This window comes from Drosophila tropicalis, unplaced genomic scaffold (genome assembly GCF_018151085.1).
Source record: "Drosophila tropicalis isolate 14030-0801.00 unplaced genomic scaffold, ASM1815108v1 contig_443, whole genome shotgun sequence".
Taxonomy (NCBI): Eukaryota; Metazoa; Arthropoda; class Insecta; order Diptera; family Drosophilidae; genus Drosophila; species Drosophila tropicalis.
In genome coordinates, this window is record NW_027172907.1 from 1,244,107 (window position 1) to 1,260,884 (window position 16,778).

The 16,778-nt window shown below is 35.9% G+C and overlaps 1 protein-coding gene across 10 annotated transcripts in view; it reads left to right on the forward strand.

The window, feature by feature from the left end:
* Positions 1–16,778, forward strand: part of Svil (Supervillin) — a 162,216-nt gene that overhangs the window by 73,958 nt on the left and 71,480 nt on the right. The window contains exon 1 of one of the 10 annotated variants that reach the window (XM_068286528.1): positions 9,076–9,702. The exons of 8 other annotated variants lie outside the window; for them this stretch is intronic. In XM_068286528.1, coding sequence (XP_068142629.1) covers positions 9,516–9,702 — 187 coding nt within the window. In that variant the 5' untranslated portion in view covers positions 9,076–9,515. Of the gene's footprint in view, positions 1–9,075; positions 9,703–16,778 lie in introns of those variants that run through there. One more of the 10 variants, XM_068286525.1, reaches the window with a different exon arrangement.

Genomic DNA, 16,778 nt, shown 5'->3' on the forward strand with positions numbered 1-16,778 from the left:
GTTGTAGTTTTTTTTTTTTTTTGCCAATGTTTTTGCTTTTTTGCGTAGTGTAAAAGTTCACCTATTAGCCTGAATTTTTCTTTTAGTAGACGAGTTTTTCCATCACCTAATTTATAGACAAATGACCGTCTTCTCCCTTACCCCACGTCCACACTTTGGATGAAAGGTAATTGCTAAAAGAAATTACCAGCAAAACCTCTAAAGCTCATTAGCCGTTTTGTTACACCCATTTCGCCCTCCTCCTCAATCATTTACCAACTTTTGATGTACACAGATACTTTCCCTCCATCTAAAGGGTAAAAGAAACGTATGTATGTATTTGTCTTTGTACTCACCATTCGACACCTGATCCTAAGGGTCTTGTCCTGTGGGTCTAAGCTGAAAGATTTTAGCTATTTAAGTAACAATTGAGTAGCATTTCGTTAACTACTTAATCCCATGTGAATGGAAGTTAATTCAAGTTTTAATCAACCCCCTAGCCTCTTGAATTTGGTGAAGAAGTCGTCAATGCCTTTGACTAATCCATTTGACAACTAATTATTCAAATTTCATCTCTTGAGTAAATATTGTCTAGTCTCGATTATTATGTCACGCCTTGTTAATTAATTTATAAACAAGACGAAGAAGCACCCATCATTTCCATTCATTCCCATCGCCATCAGCAACATCTTTGTCGTCATCCTCATCGTCGTCGGGTTTATTGCTTTGTTGTTACATTATGCATCATACCAATTTCCATTTCCATATCCATTCAAATTTCCATCACAATTATTCAAGCATAATGAAATGAAGTTGCATTTTTTGCTCAACCACTTCACCCTCCCTTCTTTCACTCTTATCAATTTGCATATTTCAATGTTTGCCTTGCTCATTTTTTTCTTGGGGCTTATCTTTCGCTTCGATCGGCATCGGTTTGTCTGTTATATAACTAATTTTGATATATATAAATGTGTTTCTTTTCGGTTTGTTTTTCTGTGGATTTGTGTTGTGTTTTTTAACGCTTCTCGTAATTGGTAAAATTTGCATTTATTTTATGATAAATATGTATGTATGTATGTATTTCTGCTTGTGCTTTGTCTCTTTTATTGGTCAATCAATTATGCATGCATAAATAAAAGAGAGACAGAAAAAAAAAAACAAACTTATTGCTTGAAAAGAAATAGCGTTCCTCCGAGGATGAAAAACATTCGCACTGTTTCTAATTGACAATTATATTGAATCGATGGCCAAATAATTTATGCAAAATGTAAGAGGGTCGTGGGAATGTCTGCCATGAATACTACCTCTACCACTTAGTAGTTTATTGTATATACTATAAATCGCACAGAAAACTACGTAAATATATGAACAATTTGTATTTAAAAGTAAAGGGAACTTTGCTTTAAAATGTTGCATTTCATCACAAATAATCGATGGTAGTTTTAGGTTTAGTTTATCACAAATAATCGATGGTAGTTTTAGGTAATCTGTCAGTTATGGAAACTACTTTTGTAGTGTTGCAAAAGTCACTTGTTCCATACATTAAACAAAATTAACAATTTGTATGTGAAAGTACTTTAAAATGTTTCATGTTAATTAAAATATTTAATGGTGGTTTTAGGTAATTTGTCAAAAATAAAAACTTTGCAAATGTAACTTGTTCTATTCTCACATCAATTAACTATGTATATAATGGCAAATGGAAGTAAATAAGATGTGAAAGGGGAAGTTTACTTTAGAATGCTGCATGTTAATTAAAATTGCAATTTGCAAATAAAACTACAAATTGCTAATAAAAATAAATGTATAAATAAATTTCTGTAGAACTATTGCTTTTCAGTCATGTTGACTCTTTCTTTAGACTATTCAAAGCAAAAAAGAACTAGTTTCATTTCTTAAATGCAATTTTATAGTGTTTTACAGGCATAAGAAATTATAAATGGAAATGTTTTTAAAAATCCAAGAATAATTCATAAACTTAATAAAGATGTAATTACCATCTAGTATTTTTTTTAAGGTCTCATCTTAGCATTGTAGTTTAGTCTTCTCTCCTCTCTCTCTCTCTCTGTCTTTTCTTAAACTTGATTTGTTATCGTGTCATCTTGTGAGTGCTGCAAACAAACCATAAAAGTGTTTGCAATTTGGTTTATCGACCTTCCCACCTCAAAAGGGGACCACATACATGTATACAGTTTGACAAGCATTGACAGAACCACAGAACGCATTATTTTGCAATGAAAGTGGATTAGGCATGGTGATAGTGTTGTGTTGCTTTTCCCTCCTCTTTCCTCCTTCACGCTATTCTCTCGCTATGTGTGTGTTTGCGTTTGCACCTGCAACCTACTTTTAACAGTAACAAGAGGAAGACGAAGAAGAAGCTATTTTCAAAAACCATGTCAATATTAGTAACGCCCATTTAACCAGTTTAAAAAGGCGTCAGCAAGCAATGTGGGTAGAGCATTGACAGATAGACAGATACCGGTAGAGAGAAAGGATGGTTATGCAGGATTATGAAGGTGGAAGCGTAAAAATCTCTTCGTAAATAATAGAGCAAGCGGAGAGGAGATATGATGATTAAACTAGTGGGAGCCAATTGTAGGGCGAAATGTGGGCGGTAAAAACCTCAAGGTCAGAAGTGATGACAACGCCTCCTGTAAGCATCAAGGCCAAGCCCAGCCAAGCCTTCCAACTAACCGCAGTCGTTAGGTTTTTGCGAGTTCCAATAATTGGCTTTTCCTTGTCAAACTTTTCCATGGACACTCACTCGATTCCGTTTATCTCTGTCGAACATATTTCCATTCCATCAGCAGCAACTTCGTTGCATTGCTAGGCATCTACTTGAAACTGCTGCCATTGCTGACATTGCTGGATGGCTGGCTGACTGGCTGTTGGCATTGTTCGCACTATGCGGCGCAATTAGCGCTGACAATTAAACCAGAACAAGAATGAGCAATGAGCTGCAGAAGAAGATGACGGAGGTGGAGGAGCATATGTACATTTACTTAGTATAGTATAAAAAAGGAGGTAGATTAAGGTGCTGCCGATAGAGACAGAGAGAGATAGAAAGACACGGAGAGATGGTGACGGGTAGGTGCTGCACTTAAGCTGACACAAAACGGCAATGAAAACGACTCCATGACACGAAACTGACGACGACGACGACGCATGCCATGACAGACGCCAACTGGTAAAGTAAATTAGCTGCAGACAGCCAAAGAGCAGAAGTACGCGGGGGAAAATAAGTTGATCAACATGGTTAGTAGCATAATTGCGCAGCGCCATTTAATCACAATTAAATTATATCTCATTTTTGCAAAAGAGAGAGAATACAAATAAATTGTAGCAAAAGTCGGGCAGAAAGTTTTTACTTAATCAAAAGAAGAGGGGCAAAGTAGATGAGACTCTGGCGGACTCTTTTACGAACATCGTATTTAAACCGTATCCTAGTAATAGCAAGAAATTCTTCTCATATTGAGAGAGAGAGATAATAAGTTGTTTATTTCTTAGATAGAAATACATTTATCGTTTTTCATTTTAATATAACAATTATCCTAATTACTTTAGTAATTCAGTACTCTCTAATATTGGTTAAGATATGACTAAATGATCACCAGGTAGACAGTTTGTGGAAGCAAAGGGAAAATCGAAAAGGTGGAAAAGAAGGTATATAGTGTAAAAAGTTCATGTAAACTAAACTTGAAAAAATGTTAGATCAGAAATTGAGCTCAATAGTTGTATTTATCTTCAGTTTTTATAAACCAGTAGACGTTTGACCTCTTTGGGTTCATATGGATATTAAGTTTGTAGATATTTCGGGAAAGAGCATTACAACTTCTCTCTGTTCCCATTGCTTTGTTTTGCACTGATAATGTCGGGAGTCTGTAGATAAGAATGATGAAGCCAGCCTATGACGTTTGGACGCTTTGACGCACAATGCTGACATTTAACCACTGACAATGGCAGCAACAACAGCAGCAAGTTCATTTTTCAATGGCAAAGTATATAAATCTATAGTTACCCGATTTTTATTTTTGTGTTTTTTTTTTTTTTTTATTTATTTTGTTTTGTTTTTTGTTTTGTCAAGTAAACTAAGTAAACAATTTAAATGGTGTTTGCGGTTCGATTTTAGTCATGGTGGGCGACAGCCACCAAAATGTCAAGCGGAAATCAATTGCGGATTTTCCATATAATTTTGGCGAGGGATTAAAGTGTTTCTTGTTACTCGTAGTAGGCGTCAGTTTCTAGTTTTCTTGCTAAGCTAAGCTTTGGTAACACCAAAATTGTAAACATTTGTTACCGCATAGAGAACTTGATCAAGATTAGGTAAAGAAACTTGATAAACAAATGAAAATTGTTTATTTTTCATTTATTGAAATATCAATAATTTCGAAAAACAAAGTAGTTAAAGGCGCCAGTAGTAACTTAAGGGTATATGTATTAGTCGACGAGTACAAAAATGTTTCATGATAAACTATCAAAAATAGAGTAATATATCGTTTTTTTTTAGAAAGATTTCAAAGAGATTATTTAGTGACAAATATTTAAAAAAAAAATGAAGTCATTATTTGCGTAGAGGTTTGGTCAATATAAAAATTGGTCAATAGGGTGCAAAAAATTGCACAACCGGTCACACGCACACACAGACATGTGCTTTTTGAGGCCTTATCTAACAGGCTTTTGTGTCGGTGTCCCAACAATTTGTATTAGGGTCAAGTTGGCATTTTTACACATATTCGCATTAACAATTATTTATTTATTTTGGGTTATGCGTTTTGTGTTTCTCTACCTCTCTCGCCTTCTCTAACATTAATGTGTCTATGTGTATCTATCCCTCTTACTCAGTGTCTTTTGTTTACGGTCTCTGCCTCTGCCTCTTTCTCAATTTTGAAATTTTCTTTTAGAGTGAATGCACGTTGCAAATTACGTGGCCCTTGAAGGTGACAGCGCGTCAAGAGAATTGCATTTTATGATGACTTGGCATTGTGCAAACATCGTTAGTGGCTGCCGCCAGGAGTGGCAATAGAGCCAGAGTTCGATAGGGTGAGAGAGGGGCTAGATGTTGAAGGGGGCTGTATTACTTGCTGACTGAAACAAAAACTTGAAACCGATTTTCAGTTAATTTAAGCAAATGAATGAATTGTGCATCGACAAAGTAAAATCACAGTCAGGCAGGCCCAACTGCAATTAGATGATCATTATCAACATCATGATGACGATGAATAGTAATGATTCATGAGTTGGAAAATGATGCAATGCCAATTGCAGTCAAATTATCACAAATATGCAAAAAGCCACAACAACAATAACAATGCGATTACTGTTTGAGAATTGAATTATAGTGGCTAAACAAATGTGCTAAGTGGGTCATGATACACTAAGTATATATAGTAAACTAGACTAACTAGTTCTCATACTGATTTAATAGGCAATGTAAATAATAAAATTGAGACTGATTGATACTTAAATGATCATCTTCAGTCTCTCTCTCTTTAGCTTAATTAAGACATTAATCAAATGTAATAAAGGGAAATGTCTCTCCTCCATTTATAAATGCAACAAGACAATTTCTCCATGCGACATCTACATAAATCTATTCTGCTGTAGTAAAGATCAGTCATGGATAATTTCTTCGTTTAATCAATGTCGCCAAAAATAAGTACAAATAGATAACCAATTTAATTGAAACTTCGGTGCTAACAGTGTGAATATCTTCTTTAGTTTACAAATTTTATGAGCGTATCTAAGAAAAAAAACAAAAGAAAAAGATTATGGCAAGTTGTCATAAAAGTCTGTCTCGATTCCACATGAAGTGTATGACAACAAAATGTCTTTTTCTACCTTAAAGTATTTCCCCTCTTCCGCACTTCAGTTTCTTAAGCTCTCTTTTCCCTGGGTTATTTATTCCATTTGGTAAAGTGATTTTGGTTTTTATTTTTTCCCATATTCATCCTCTCTTGGCTGACATTACTTGACGGGCAGAATATTTGCTGATTGAATTATAGAGCAGACTTCAGCTGCTGCATTATTAATTTCGTTTCTCATATGGATTTTTCTGTTTTTGTTTTTGGCCAGCAGAAACGATATGAAGAGACAGGAGAGGGGCTGGCCAAAAAGGAGCACAAAAGTAGGCATATTTGCATTTGGGATTAATCATGCTGTAGCTCATATCCTGCATATTAATGAAAATAATTATTGGCATACAGCATATGAAATATAAATAGCTTTTCCATGGACACTGACAGACTGCCTGTGCGTGTGTATGTATGTGTGTGTGTGTTTAAACATTTGGGAGCGAGGTAGATAAAACAGTTGGCCCGATTGATTGCTGGAATGTTGGTTACATCAGCATTAATTAATAAACTGGACAACAAGATTTTCAATATAATTCTCTGTAATAGTATTTACATGATATTCACTCACATAAAACACAAAAACCAAATCATTTCAGCCGAAATCTAAATACTCTTCCAAATTCGTCATGTTGTTCCCCCCATTAACCTAATGACTTTTCATCAAAGCTTCAACTCCTTTTACACAGCTTATGGTCTTGCCTTCTGTTGTCTAGTTACTCCGCTTGGCCCCGTTCGATATTGACATTCTCCTTTTGGCCAAAAGAGTATTGCAAAAAAAATAATAATAATTGAAACAACTTCCCACATTTGGCCATGACAGTTAAAAGAGATTTTAATAATTGAAACATTGTTGTTGTCTTGTAGCGGGTGTAGGAAATGAACTGAAAGATACAGATACACAAACTCACACACACTCGCACGTTGTTGAACAAAACGATACAAATAATCTGCATATAAATCAGCGCTCGCTGCTTTGATGCAGTTTAAACCCAACCAGACCAGAGACAGCAGATATATGTACATATAAAGATAGATTACGATAGACATGAGATTGAGGAGATCTCGCTTAAGTGGCAGGAAGCAAAAAATTTCAATTGACACCCACAACGGAAGAGTAAAGATAAAAAAAAATAGTAATAATAAAATGAAGTAAAAACTGAATGGCGAAAAACTCAATTAGCTTTTATAGAAAAGTCAAGTCCAAAATGTAATCTGTCTGTGGCCAAAGCCAAAGCCAAGTCACGTCAGTTGAGTTCAAGTCAGCAGCAGCACGTGCCTGATTTGCCCAGATACATTTATATATACATATATATATATTTTATACATATATTCTTGCCATAAAATTGATATGCTTGGCTGTCTCTCTCTCTCTCTGTCTCTGAATTGTATGAGATATACCAAATTCCATATTCTATGGTGGCGCTGTCAGCTGCCAACTATTTAAACCTCAAGAGACAGGGATAGCAGAGTTAGAGAGACACAACAAAATATGCATGAGGTCAAAGTTGAGGCTTTTTAGCCAGTTGACTTTTGACATATGCCAACCAAAATAAAGGGGCAAAAATATATGTATATAAATATTTGAAAAGGGAAAGTATCAAGTTTTTTTTCGACTATAAGCATCCGCCCAGGTGTGCTGCCTGACTTGATTCAGACGAGCCTCTGCTTCGCATCTCTTTCATCTAACCAACTTTTTGTTGGTGGCCAGTGAAACGCATCCTCCTCCAGCAAACCACAAGCCTGGCAGCTTAACAATTATGGCACGCACTCTAATGAGAAACTTGGTTGTCCACCTCCCCATCCTCCTCCAACGAACAACCCAACTATCCTAACTATCCCGAACATCCCATCCCAACATAATCATCATCATCATCACCTCCATATACTCTTGTGTTCTTGTGCTGGTCCTCCTTTTGGCTTATCGTTTACCGTTGCCCAACCTCATAAACCAGATAATGCCCCCTAGTTGCAGTTCTGTTTCTCTGTTCTCGCCGTTGTTGTATCACTCTCTGGCCATTTAATGAGTTTGTTGTTGCTCCTCCATGGCATGGTGACATGGTGCAGTTGGCTGGCTGGCTAGCTAGCTGGCTGGCTGGTTGGTTGGTTGGTTTTCTGCTTTACTTTGGTCCGTTTCTGGTGGTGTGTGGTGCTTTACAGTGGTTATGAGCTGTCCCACTAATAACGTATGCAAAATGTGGTTCTTTATCAATTGAAGCTAAAAAAAAAACTTGATTAGAAAAGTGGTTTATGGTTGCCCATGATTACTTCTGAGGAAAATCAACCAATTAGTCCAAGAGTCAAGGTGAGATATATAAACTGACTAGCTCTCATGTGCATCATTCGAGAATTATTACTAATGACCTAATCCCTTTAAAATGCTAAAACTAGAAGAAGAAAAAGGAATTTAAAGATAGACTATTTGCTTTTTTCTCTCTTTTTAATGACATCCCACCAGAACTAGTGTTAGATAGTTCTTTATACGCAGCATAATTTAGAACCAGATCTTATAAAAGGTTCATTAAACTCATTTTGTTTAATAGACTAAATTAAAACGAAAGTATATCGAGGGTATTTTTTTACCTACTAACTGAGAACTAGGACAATTTCTCTTTCGATAACTAGTTCATATACTAATTATGTTTGATAAATAATTTCCAACACTTTTTTTAGTTGTCATTTCATTGTTGATTTGCCACTGTGCAGCATTCTGTGCCTGCAACACACGCATCGCAGCAGCTGAAGCATCTGTTTCAGGTTGATTCTTCTTCTTCATGTGCTGGTTGCTCTCCTAGATCTCCCTGCTGATTTCCACATCTTCATCTTAGTTTTTCACGCCTTGTGGCTGTAACCGTTGCCGTTGAAGCTGCCGCAGCACGTTTTTCGTTTTGTTTTGAGTATTTTGTTTTGATTTTGCTGCTTCTACCCACACGCACACACATATGAGACACAGATACTCGAGACACTCATAGATACTCACGCATACATTGAGGCATTCCCATTCGGTTTTTGTTTTAATTCTTTTGCTTCGCACACAAAGAGCCAGCCAGCCCCCCTTTGATAAAGAATGAAAATCCAACACACACAGAACGAACGCGGCGGCAATGGCAACGGCAACGGCAACATCAACGACGACAATGACGACTACGACTACGACGACGACGATATATACATACAACAACATCGAGTTCTAAATACATTCGTCTAGCGCTTGCTACTCAGTCAGTCAGTCGCAAAAACGTTTAGCGTCGAGACGGACGACAAAAAAAAAAAAAATAAATAAAAAAAACCGAAAAACATTTTTTTTGTTGTGTTGAAAATTACAAGAAACAAGAAGAAACGAAACGTTCGTCGTCGAGTGTGTCTTGTGTGAAGTTGATGCGAGTGAAAAGCGCTTTTCTATTTTCGCCTCAAGTGCAGGCAGGCAGGCAAGCAGAGCAGAGCAGAGGCTGTGGCAGCCTGGCAGACGATAGACTGAACCGACCCCCAGTAGTAGAAGATCCTACCATCTTGTTTCGCTGCAGCAGCACTTGATGCGCGTGTCTTACTTTCTAAAATAAAATATATATAAATATATCTAAGAAAAAGGAAAAAAAAAAGATTTAGAAGCTAGTCAGTTGGCTGAATTTAGCCAGTTTTTTTTGTGTGCCGTCGAGACCGCAACCGCGCAACCACCAAGTGTTGACAATGCTAGCCATTAAGGAGTGTCTTATACGCGAAGGTGTGCTCAATTTGGATAGCAGTCGTCCCACCGCTTCCACCATCAGCAACGGCAATGGCAACTGCAACAGACATCGCCAGTTCCAGCAGCAGAGGCAGCAGCAACTGCATACCAGCAAAAGTAGCAGCAATATGGATATGCCTTGCTATCGCAGTTAGTATCTAAACATAAATATCAGTAGAAACACAACAAGCGGTGTTATATGGTATCTCATTCACTTTACTCACCTACGCAACTGTGAACCTAGAGCAATTGATATGATAGCACACTGTGAGCGCTAGTTGTTGTATCTATATCTCTCTACATTTTTGCCAATTTCTTCATAAATGTACGAGATACGTGAGTGTCCGACCGCCCTTTTGTGTGATAATTTACTAAAATGTGACATTGACACTGAGTTTGTCCCTCACCACCACCCCCAAACGACCTACTCTATATTCTGCTTTATTTAATTGTGTTTTGTGTGGTCGGCGGGGGGTTGGCCATATCTTTCTTTCAATAGGTGAATGAAAACATTGACATTTTTGGTTCAAACTGAACACAGCTGATTGAGGGAATACATGTACATACATATGTACATATGTATTCATGTACTTCCAATGAATTGGCTTTCTATGGATTTACTATAAAATCACTGAAACATTTGTTGAAGTGGAAAAATTCCTTGTGTTTCAACAGCTGATTACAAATATAGTGCTTGGACTTTCTAAGCAAGATGAAAAGATTAAAATATAAATTCCAAGTTAAACACTTATCATCGCATACATACATATGTACGGTTTTTTATTTCTATTCTCAATAAGTAAATCAGGTTTCATCGTCACCCGCTTCTTTGTGCAACAGCTTTCTTGCACATTTTCTAGTTATTAAGTTTTTTTTCTTGTGTTTACTTTTAAATGCAATATGCAAGTTCAAAGTTTTCCATTTAAATCACTCATATACCACACACAACGTTGCCGTTTTGTTATATTATGTTGCAGAACTTTATTTTTAATACCCTAGCTAATGAATGGGTATGATGTATTTGCAGGAACTTAAGAAAAGTTAACCTTTGTTTCCAATTACCTTTCGCTCTTGGAAACCTTAAGTGAATTCCCATTGAATATACAAATACACGTATGAGAATTTATTCAAAGCGTAAAGCATGTAACAAGTATCTCTTAGTTAATCGGAGGCCTAATGCAACAATTATTTAAAGTCGTTTCGGACGGTATAGCGATTTTTCTCAAGTACTTTGCGAAATCTACAAAATCGTATTTAACCTCTGGTTAACCGCCCAAATGGATTAGCTTACTTTGGCTTCCGAACTGTGACTACAAACTAACTAGTAGATACATAATTTCCATAATTTACTAACCTTTACATTACATATTACATTTTGTAGACTTGTCGAGTATACCCCCTGACTTGATATATATGTATATAGACAAATTGTTTGGTTATTTTTAGACTCTGGCGTCGTTCAGCTATCTCAGCTATTTCCTATATAAAAATTCTTTGGTTTTTGTTATTGTGTCGTGGATTATTGTTTAATAAACTGTTAATGATTTGTATGGCCTTTGTTTACTAACAAATTGTTGTTGCTGTTGTTGTTGTTGTTGTCATGCACATTGTCTTATGATTTGAAAACTTTAACACTCCCAACCGGTCTCCCCCTTCCCTGTGTAACCCACCGTGTAATGCATTGTCTTTTCTGCTTTCCAAGAGTTATTCCCAAAAAGAGTGAAAGAAAACATTGTTACTTTTGATGTGGTTTGGTTATAGCGGTGGTGGTGGTGGTGTTAGATTTTGTTGTTGTTATGTCATTTGTCTATGGAGTTAGTTTTTAATGCCTTTTATTTGATTTGATTGCTTTTGTTGTTATTTCACCTTCCAATCACACCGCCGCCCTCCTCATTCCTCCTTTCTTTACTCTTTAACAATCTGTCCACTTGTGCTGTGCACCTGTATCTCTATGTATTTCTATTCTGTCTTAAATCTTGATATATTGCTCATTTTTATAGTTTATATTGTAAAGGGCTTAAGTGCTAAACTAAAGTAAAGCTGCCGAGAGATAGAGAGGCAAATGACCCGTACCAATAGACAAACCTGAACCACGAACCCAACCTCTGTATTTGTATATAAAGTTGTCCGCAATCAAAGGCCATTTGTAAATACTTTTGTGAGGCTTAACTCTTTTAGCTGTGGCAGATAAATAAATGCTTCTAGAGGTATCAGTCTAATAGATCCCAGAACGAAACGGATCGTAACGAAAAACTGGTTAAATGTGTCTTTAGCTTCGAATAATCGTTTCATCGTGATGATGAATGCTAAGCATAGATAATGATAATGATTTTCAACTTCCTGTATATAAATTCTTCAAAAAATTAGCCTGTAAATCCAATTAAAATACAAACAGCAATATCTAATATGCCCCATGCTTGAAAGTTAAGAAGTAAATTTTGATGGAGCTAGATGAGGAGGGACAATAAGATGACATAATTTTCCCATTTCTGATACCAATTCGACTAGACTCACAGCAAAAGAGACAGAGAGAGAGAGAGAGAGAGAGAGAGATTATTGTACATTTTGATTGATTTGTTGCCAGAATTAATTAGAATTGTGTAAAGTTAACATGAAAATGTTACGCCCTAAATTGTTTGCTTAACATTTAAGCGAAATTAATTATAAATTCTGTTGACTTGTATTTATGTGCATATACATATACAGGATACATACATATATACGTGTGTATACCTTATGTATATTGGAAAAAAACGTTGAACCGTTCCGCGATGAAAAGCAAACAAAAACATTGATGAAAGTTTCCTCCAATTCGTATGGAAATGTCAATGCACCCACAACCAGCAACAACATAAAAAAAGACAAGAAAAATAATTGAAAACAAACAATTTGTATGTCTTTTGTTGTGTTTTTTTCCGTAAAGTGGCAAAAAAAAAAAAGAAATAAAAGAAAAGAAAAATGCATTTTTTATTACACTTGGTTTTTCATAAATTTCATCACCGAAAAAAACGAAAACAAAAGTGACAAAATGCTCAAAAAAAAAAAAAAGAGTTTCCCCATAAGTGAATAATGACAACGGCAACAATCTAATATTTATAGTTGCATTTACGCAATTGCTAAATTTGGGAAAATGGAAAACGGAAAATCTTTTCAAAGAGAAGTTAGGCAAAATGCCAGCGTGTGTGGGATATTCTCCAATATCAGGCACAGCAGCAGCAACAAAAACCTAGCAGAAAAAAAGAGGAAGGAAAAACCAGAAAATCAGCAAAAAGAAAGAAAAAAAAAACTTTTCAATGGTCGCCTGCCAAAAATGTAAAAATTAAATAAATAAACCAGCTGCAAAATAGTAGAACAACACAAATTCTTATTGGCATTTTGCCTTTTGGGTTATTAAACCAAGCAAACAGATTTGCATTTGCCTGCAATAGCGAGAGTAATACGAAAAGTTATCCGAAAGCTAAGTAAATAATTTATATGAAAAGAATAGTGAATTCTAAATGAGCTTTAAGAATTTTTAAGTTTGTCTAGGGCACGGCAGCTATTAATAACAATCTTATCTAAATAACCCAAGATTATTTTTTAACCCATTGATATTTTTTGTAGAAAGAACTACAAAGTCTTTCTCAGAAAACTTTTCAGATTACCCATGCAAAAAAGATTTCAATAGTTATATAGAGATAGGGGAGTGAGGCGGCAAAACTTTGTTTTTGACTTCGCGTAACTAAACCGCTTACAGTCAGAGCAATAACAAACGACAGAAACAGCAACATTTTTGCGGCTTCGTTGCGTATTAACCAAACCCCAACAAAAAACGCTTCTGTGTGTGGCAAGCAGCAGCAACAACAGCAGCAGAAGTGGCTAGCCAACTGATTGATCGATTGTCTTGGGCCCCTCAGGTTGCATAATTAATATTATGGCCAGGCAGGCCAGGCTACCAGTTACAGCTACAGCTTAAACTTGCTGCAGAAATATTGTCATAAGATTGTCAAGGGGCAGACACACACAGCCTATAAATACATTCAATATTGTGTGTGTGTGTGTGTATGTGTGTGTGTGCGTGTGGTAGCAGCAGGCAAAAGAGAAAAAGTTGAATCAATATTGAACGCAACAGCAAAAAGGCAAAGGAGAAAAAAAAAATGAATTTTGCAGTTGTTGCTGCTGCTGCCTTTGTTTACAGTTTTCTGTATTCGTCTTATTTTTAAATGCAAGGGCAAACTGCTGAGCACCACCAGCATGCACCACTCAGTTAGTCAGTCACTCAGTCAGTCAGTCAATCATTCAACCACAGATTGACCGATTCAACGGTTTTTTAAAAATAACATTCTCAAATGCAATAAACACAATTTAATTATCAACAAAAATGAACAAAACTTTTCTTCATCATGTGAACTTGATGGGTTTCTTCTTTCTGCCTCTAACTCGCCCTCCTTTAAGAATCTTTTGAAATGTTGTGGGGCAGCCACACATCATCATGATCATCATCGTCATCATTCGCATCATCAACACACAACAACTTCGACAAAATTGTGTAATTTCTTGTGGCAATAAAAGCAGTTAAAATAAAAAGATGTTGTTGCTGTTTCGGGAGAAGATGTTGATGGATGGCATAAAGAGAGGAAATTGGGTTAAGTGAAGTTTATAACTCAGCAAACCGAACCGAAACAAACCTTACAAACATACAGATACACATATTGGCTTGAGTGGGAAGAATATAATTTATCTACACACACACAAACACACATGCACTCTTATGCACACCCTTTCCCAGAAAAAGAGTATGTTAGCAATACTAAGAAGAATATAATTTGTAAAAAGAAAAAGTATATTTCTGTGTTTAAGAAAGAAGAGAATTCCCTTTTCGTAGAATCAGGAAATAGAAGAAAGAACGGTTGTAAATTAAACTAGGTGTTTCGACAATAAGCTGTTTACTTTTTTTGTAGCATGCTTTGTGGGGCATACGCCTATGTGCATATATTTATTGCATACGTTAGGGAGCATGTACCTATGCAGTTCGCAATGTTTCATTTTATCTTACCGTCAGCGAAGCTGTAAAAGTTGATAAAGGTAAATAATTTTACTAGTTTTCTTAATTTGTTAGTTGTTCATTGCATACTTTAGGGAGTAATAAAATCATATTTCTTAATCTGCACTTTAATTGCGCAGTTAGTTAAGAATTAACTCACTTGTGAAATTCTACTTGTTCCTCACCTGGTTTAATTCATTTCTTAGATCTATTTTCTGCAATTGTCTTTGACCCACAGTGACTCTCGAACAGCAGCAGAGACAAGGCAAGATAGAAGAAACAAATAGGCAAATAGACAGCCAGACATGAAATGACAAGACTGACGGTAAAGAAAATCTCAGGCAATTTCATTGAAGACAATTAATTAAATTGTAAATTGAAATTCATTTTCATTTCAAACTCATTAGAACGACGAATAGAAACCAATTCAATCAATTAAACAGACAAGAAAGAGACGAATACAAAATGTTCAAATTGATGTGTGTGTCTCTGTGTGTTTATGTGTGTGTAAAGATGGTGGAGGCAGAAGACTAGCAGGGAAGTAGGCATGACAGAAGCAAGAGGAATGGGTGACATCAACTGACTGAAATGGCGCTTGGTAGCGACGTATTCTTCTCTTTTGTACGTTGGTTCTTTTTCTTCCAATTTGATCAATGGTTGCGTGGGATGAGGACTTCTGACATATTGCGAGAAGTAAGTTTAGTTAAGAGCAACCAAACCCAAGCCCTTTTGACATTAGTCAGGGGGCGGGCAGACTATTAAGTGTACAAGGGAGGAGAGAAACATTGAGGGCGTTACCTAAAAACTGAGAAACTATGACAAATGCTACGCCCACGATTTTGCTTTCCTTGTATGGTTTTTGTAATTGAATTAAGCAGTTTTTTTTTTTTTTTTTTTTTGCTTTTCGCTGAAATATCTTGTAATTTGATAACCAAACAACAACACACCCGTCTCCCCTCATCAGCAGCACCTTCCTTCTTTCTCTTGTCTTCCCTGTTTAATTACTGCTTATGCAACATGTGCAACACCGATCTCATTTTCTATTACAAATTGACTTTTGTTTTGGGTTTTCTTTTTTCCACCGATAAGATATATGTTTGTTCTATATAGTATTTGCTTTTGTGTGGCTCTCAATGTGTTAACTATTTCAATATTTGCATTTCACTGGGCATTCGTAATTGCTGGACAAATATATAGTATAATTCTGAGAGATCTGACTGCCTCTCCTTCGCTTAGTTTATATTTATTTGTTAATTGTATTTCCAGTTTGCTTACTTCTATCTCTCTCCCTCTATATCGCTCTTTTTTCTCTCTTGCCTATAACTCGCTTTCCTCCCTTCCTCGTTTTGCTTTTTCTCTTCCCAATGCATGTCATAATAAATTAGTTACCATTAATTTGTTGAGATCTTTTGCATTTGGCAAAATAATAAAAAAAAAAGTAATTGAAGCACAAAAAATATGTGTACATACATATTATTCATTTTTTTCTCTTCTACATTAAACATTAAACAAAAGGCGGGCATATTAGTCCATATAAAGAAGAATATATATTCTTTATCAACATCGCAACATCGAAAAGAGAATAGGGTATCTTGAGATCGACTCTCCGTTTTTGGTTACTCCTGTCGAGATTTATATTATTATGGCCCAGACTACTTATTCATATTTGCTTGTAAATTCATGAAATTCCTTTTTGGCCATCAAGCAAACAATTTTGTTGTCTACAAAGAAATTTGTTTATTTCAAATTATCATTGGTTTTATTTCGTTCTTCTTTTTGTGTGCCTTTTTTTGCAAGCAAATTTTTGCTTTGATTGGCAGGCGTGAAGTGAGAGAGCCAAGACATGAGATTAAATTGATCAAATTTTAATTATGGGGAATTAAATCTATTTAAATTCTAAGAATTGACTAATTAGACGACCTGTGTGCAAGCAAAGAAATAGTGGGTAAAGCACTCACAAAGAGCATAACTAATCGCTTCTGCCTGAAGAATCGTCTAAAGAGATTTGCAAATGCCAAAAAAAACTTGTCCACTCAAAAGCTAAAAAAAAAATAGAGAATAATTTCAGTTTTTTCCTCTCATTGCCAGAACAGCAGATGCTTAATGTGTATGTGTTTTGGGTGTGGGTTGAGTTTTAGTTTTAGTTTTTTGGGTGGGCTATAAAAAGCAGCCAACCCTCACCTCACCTTGACATACAAAATGT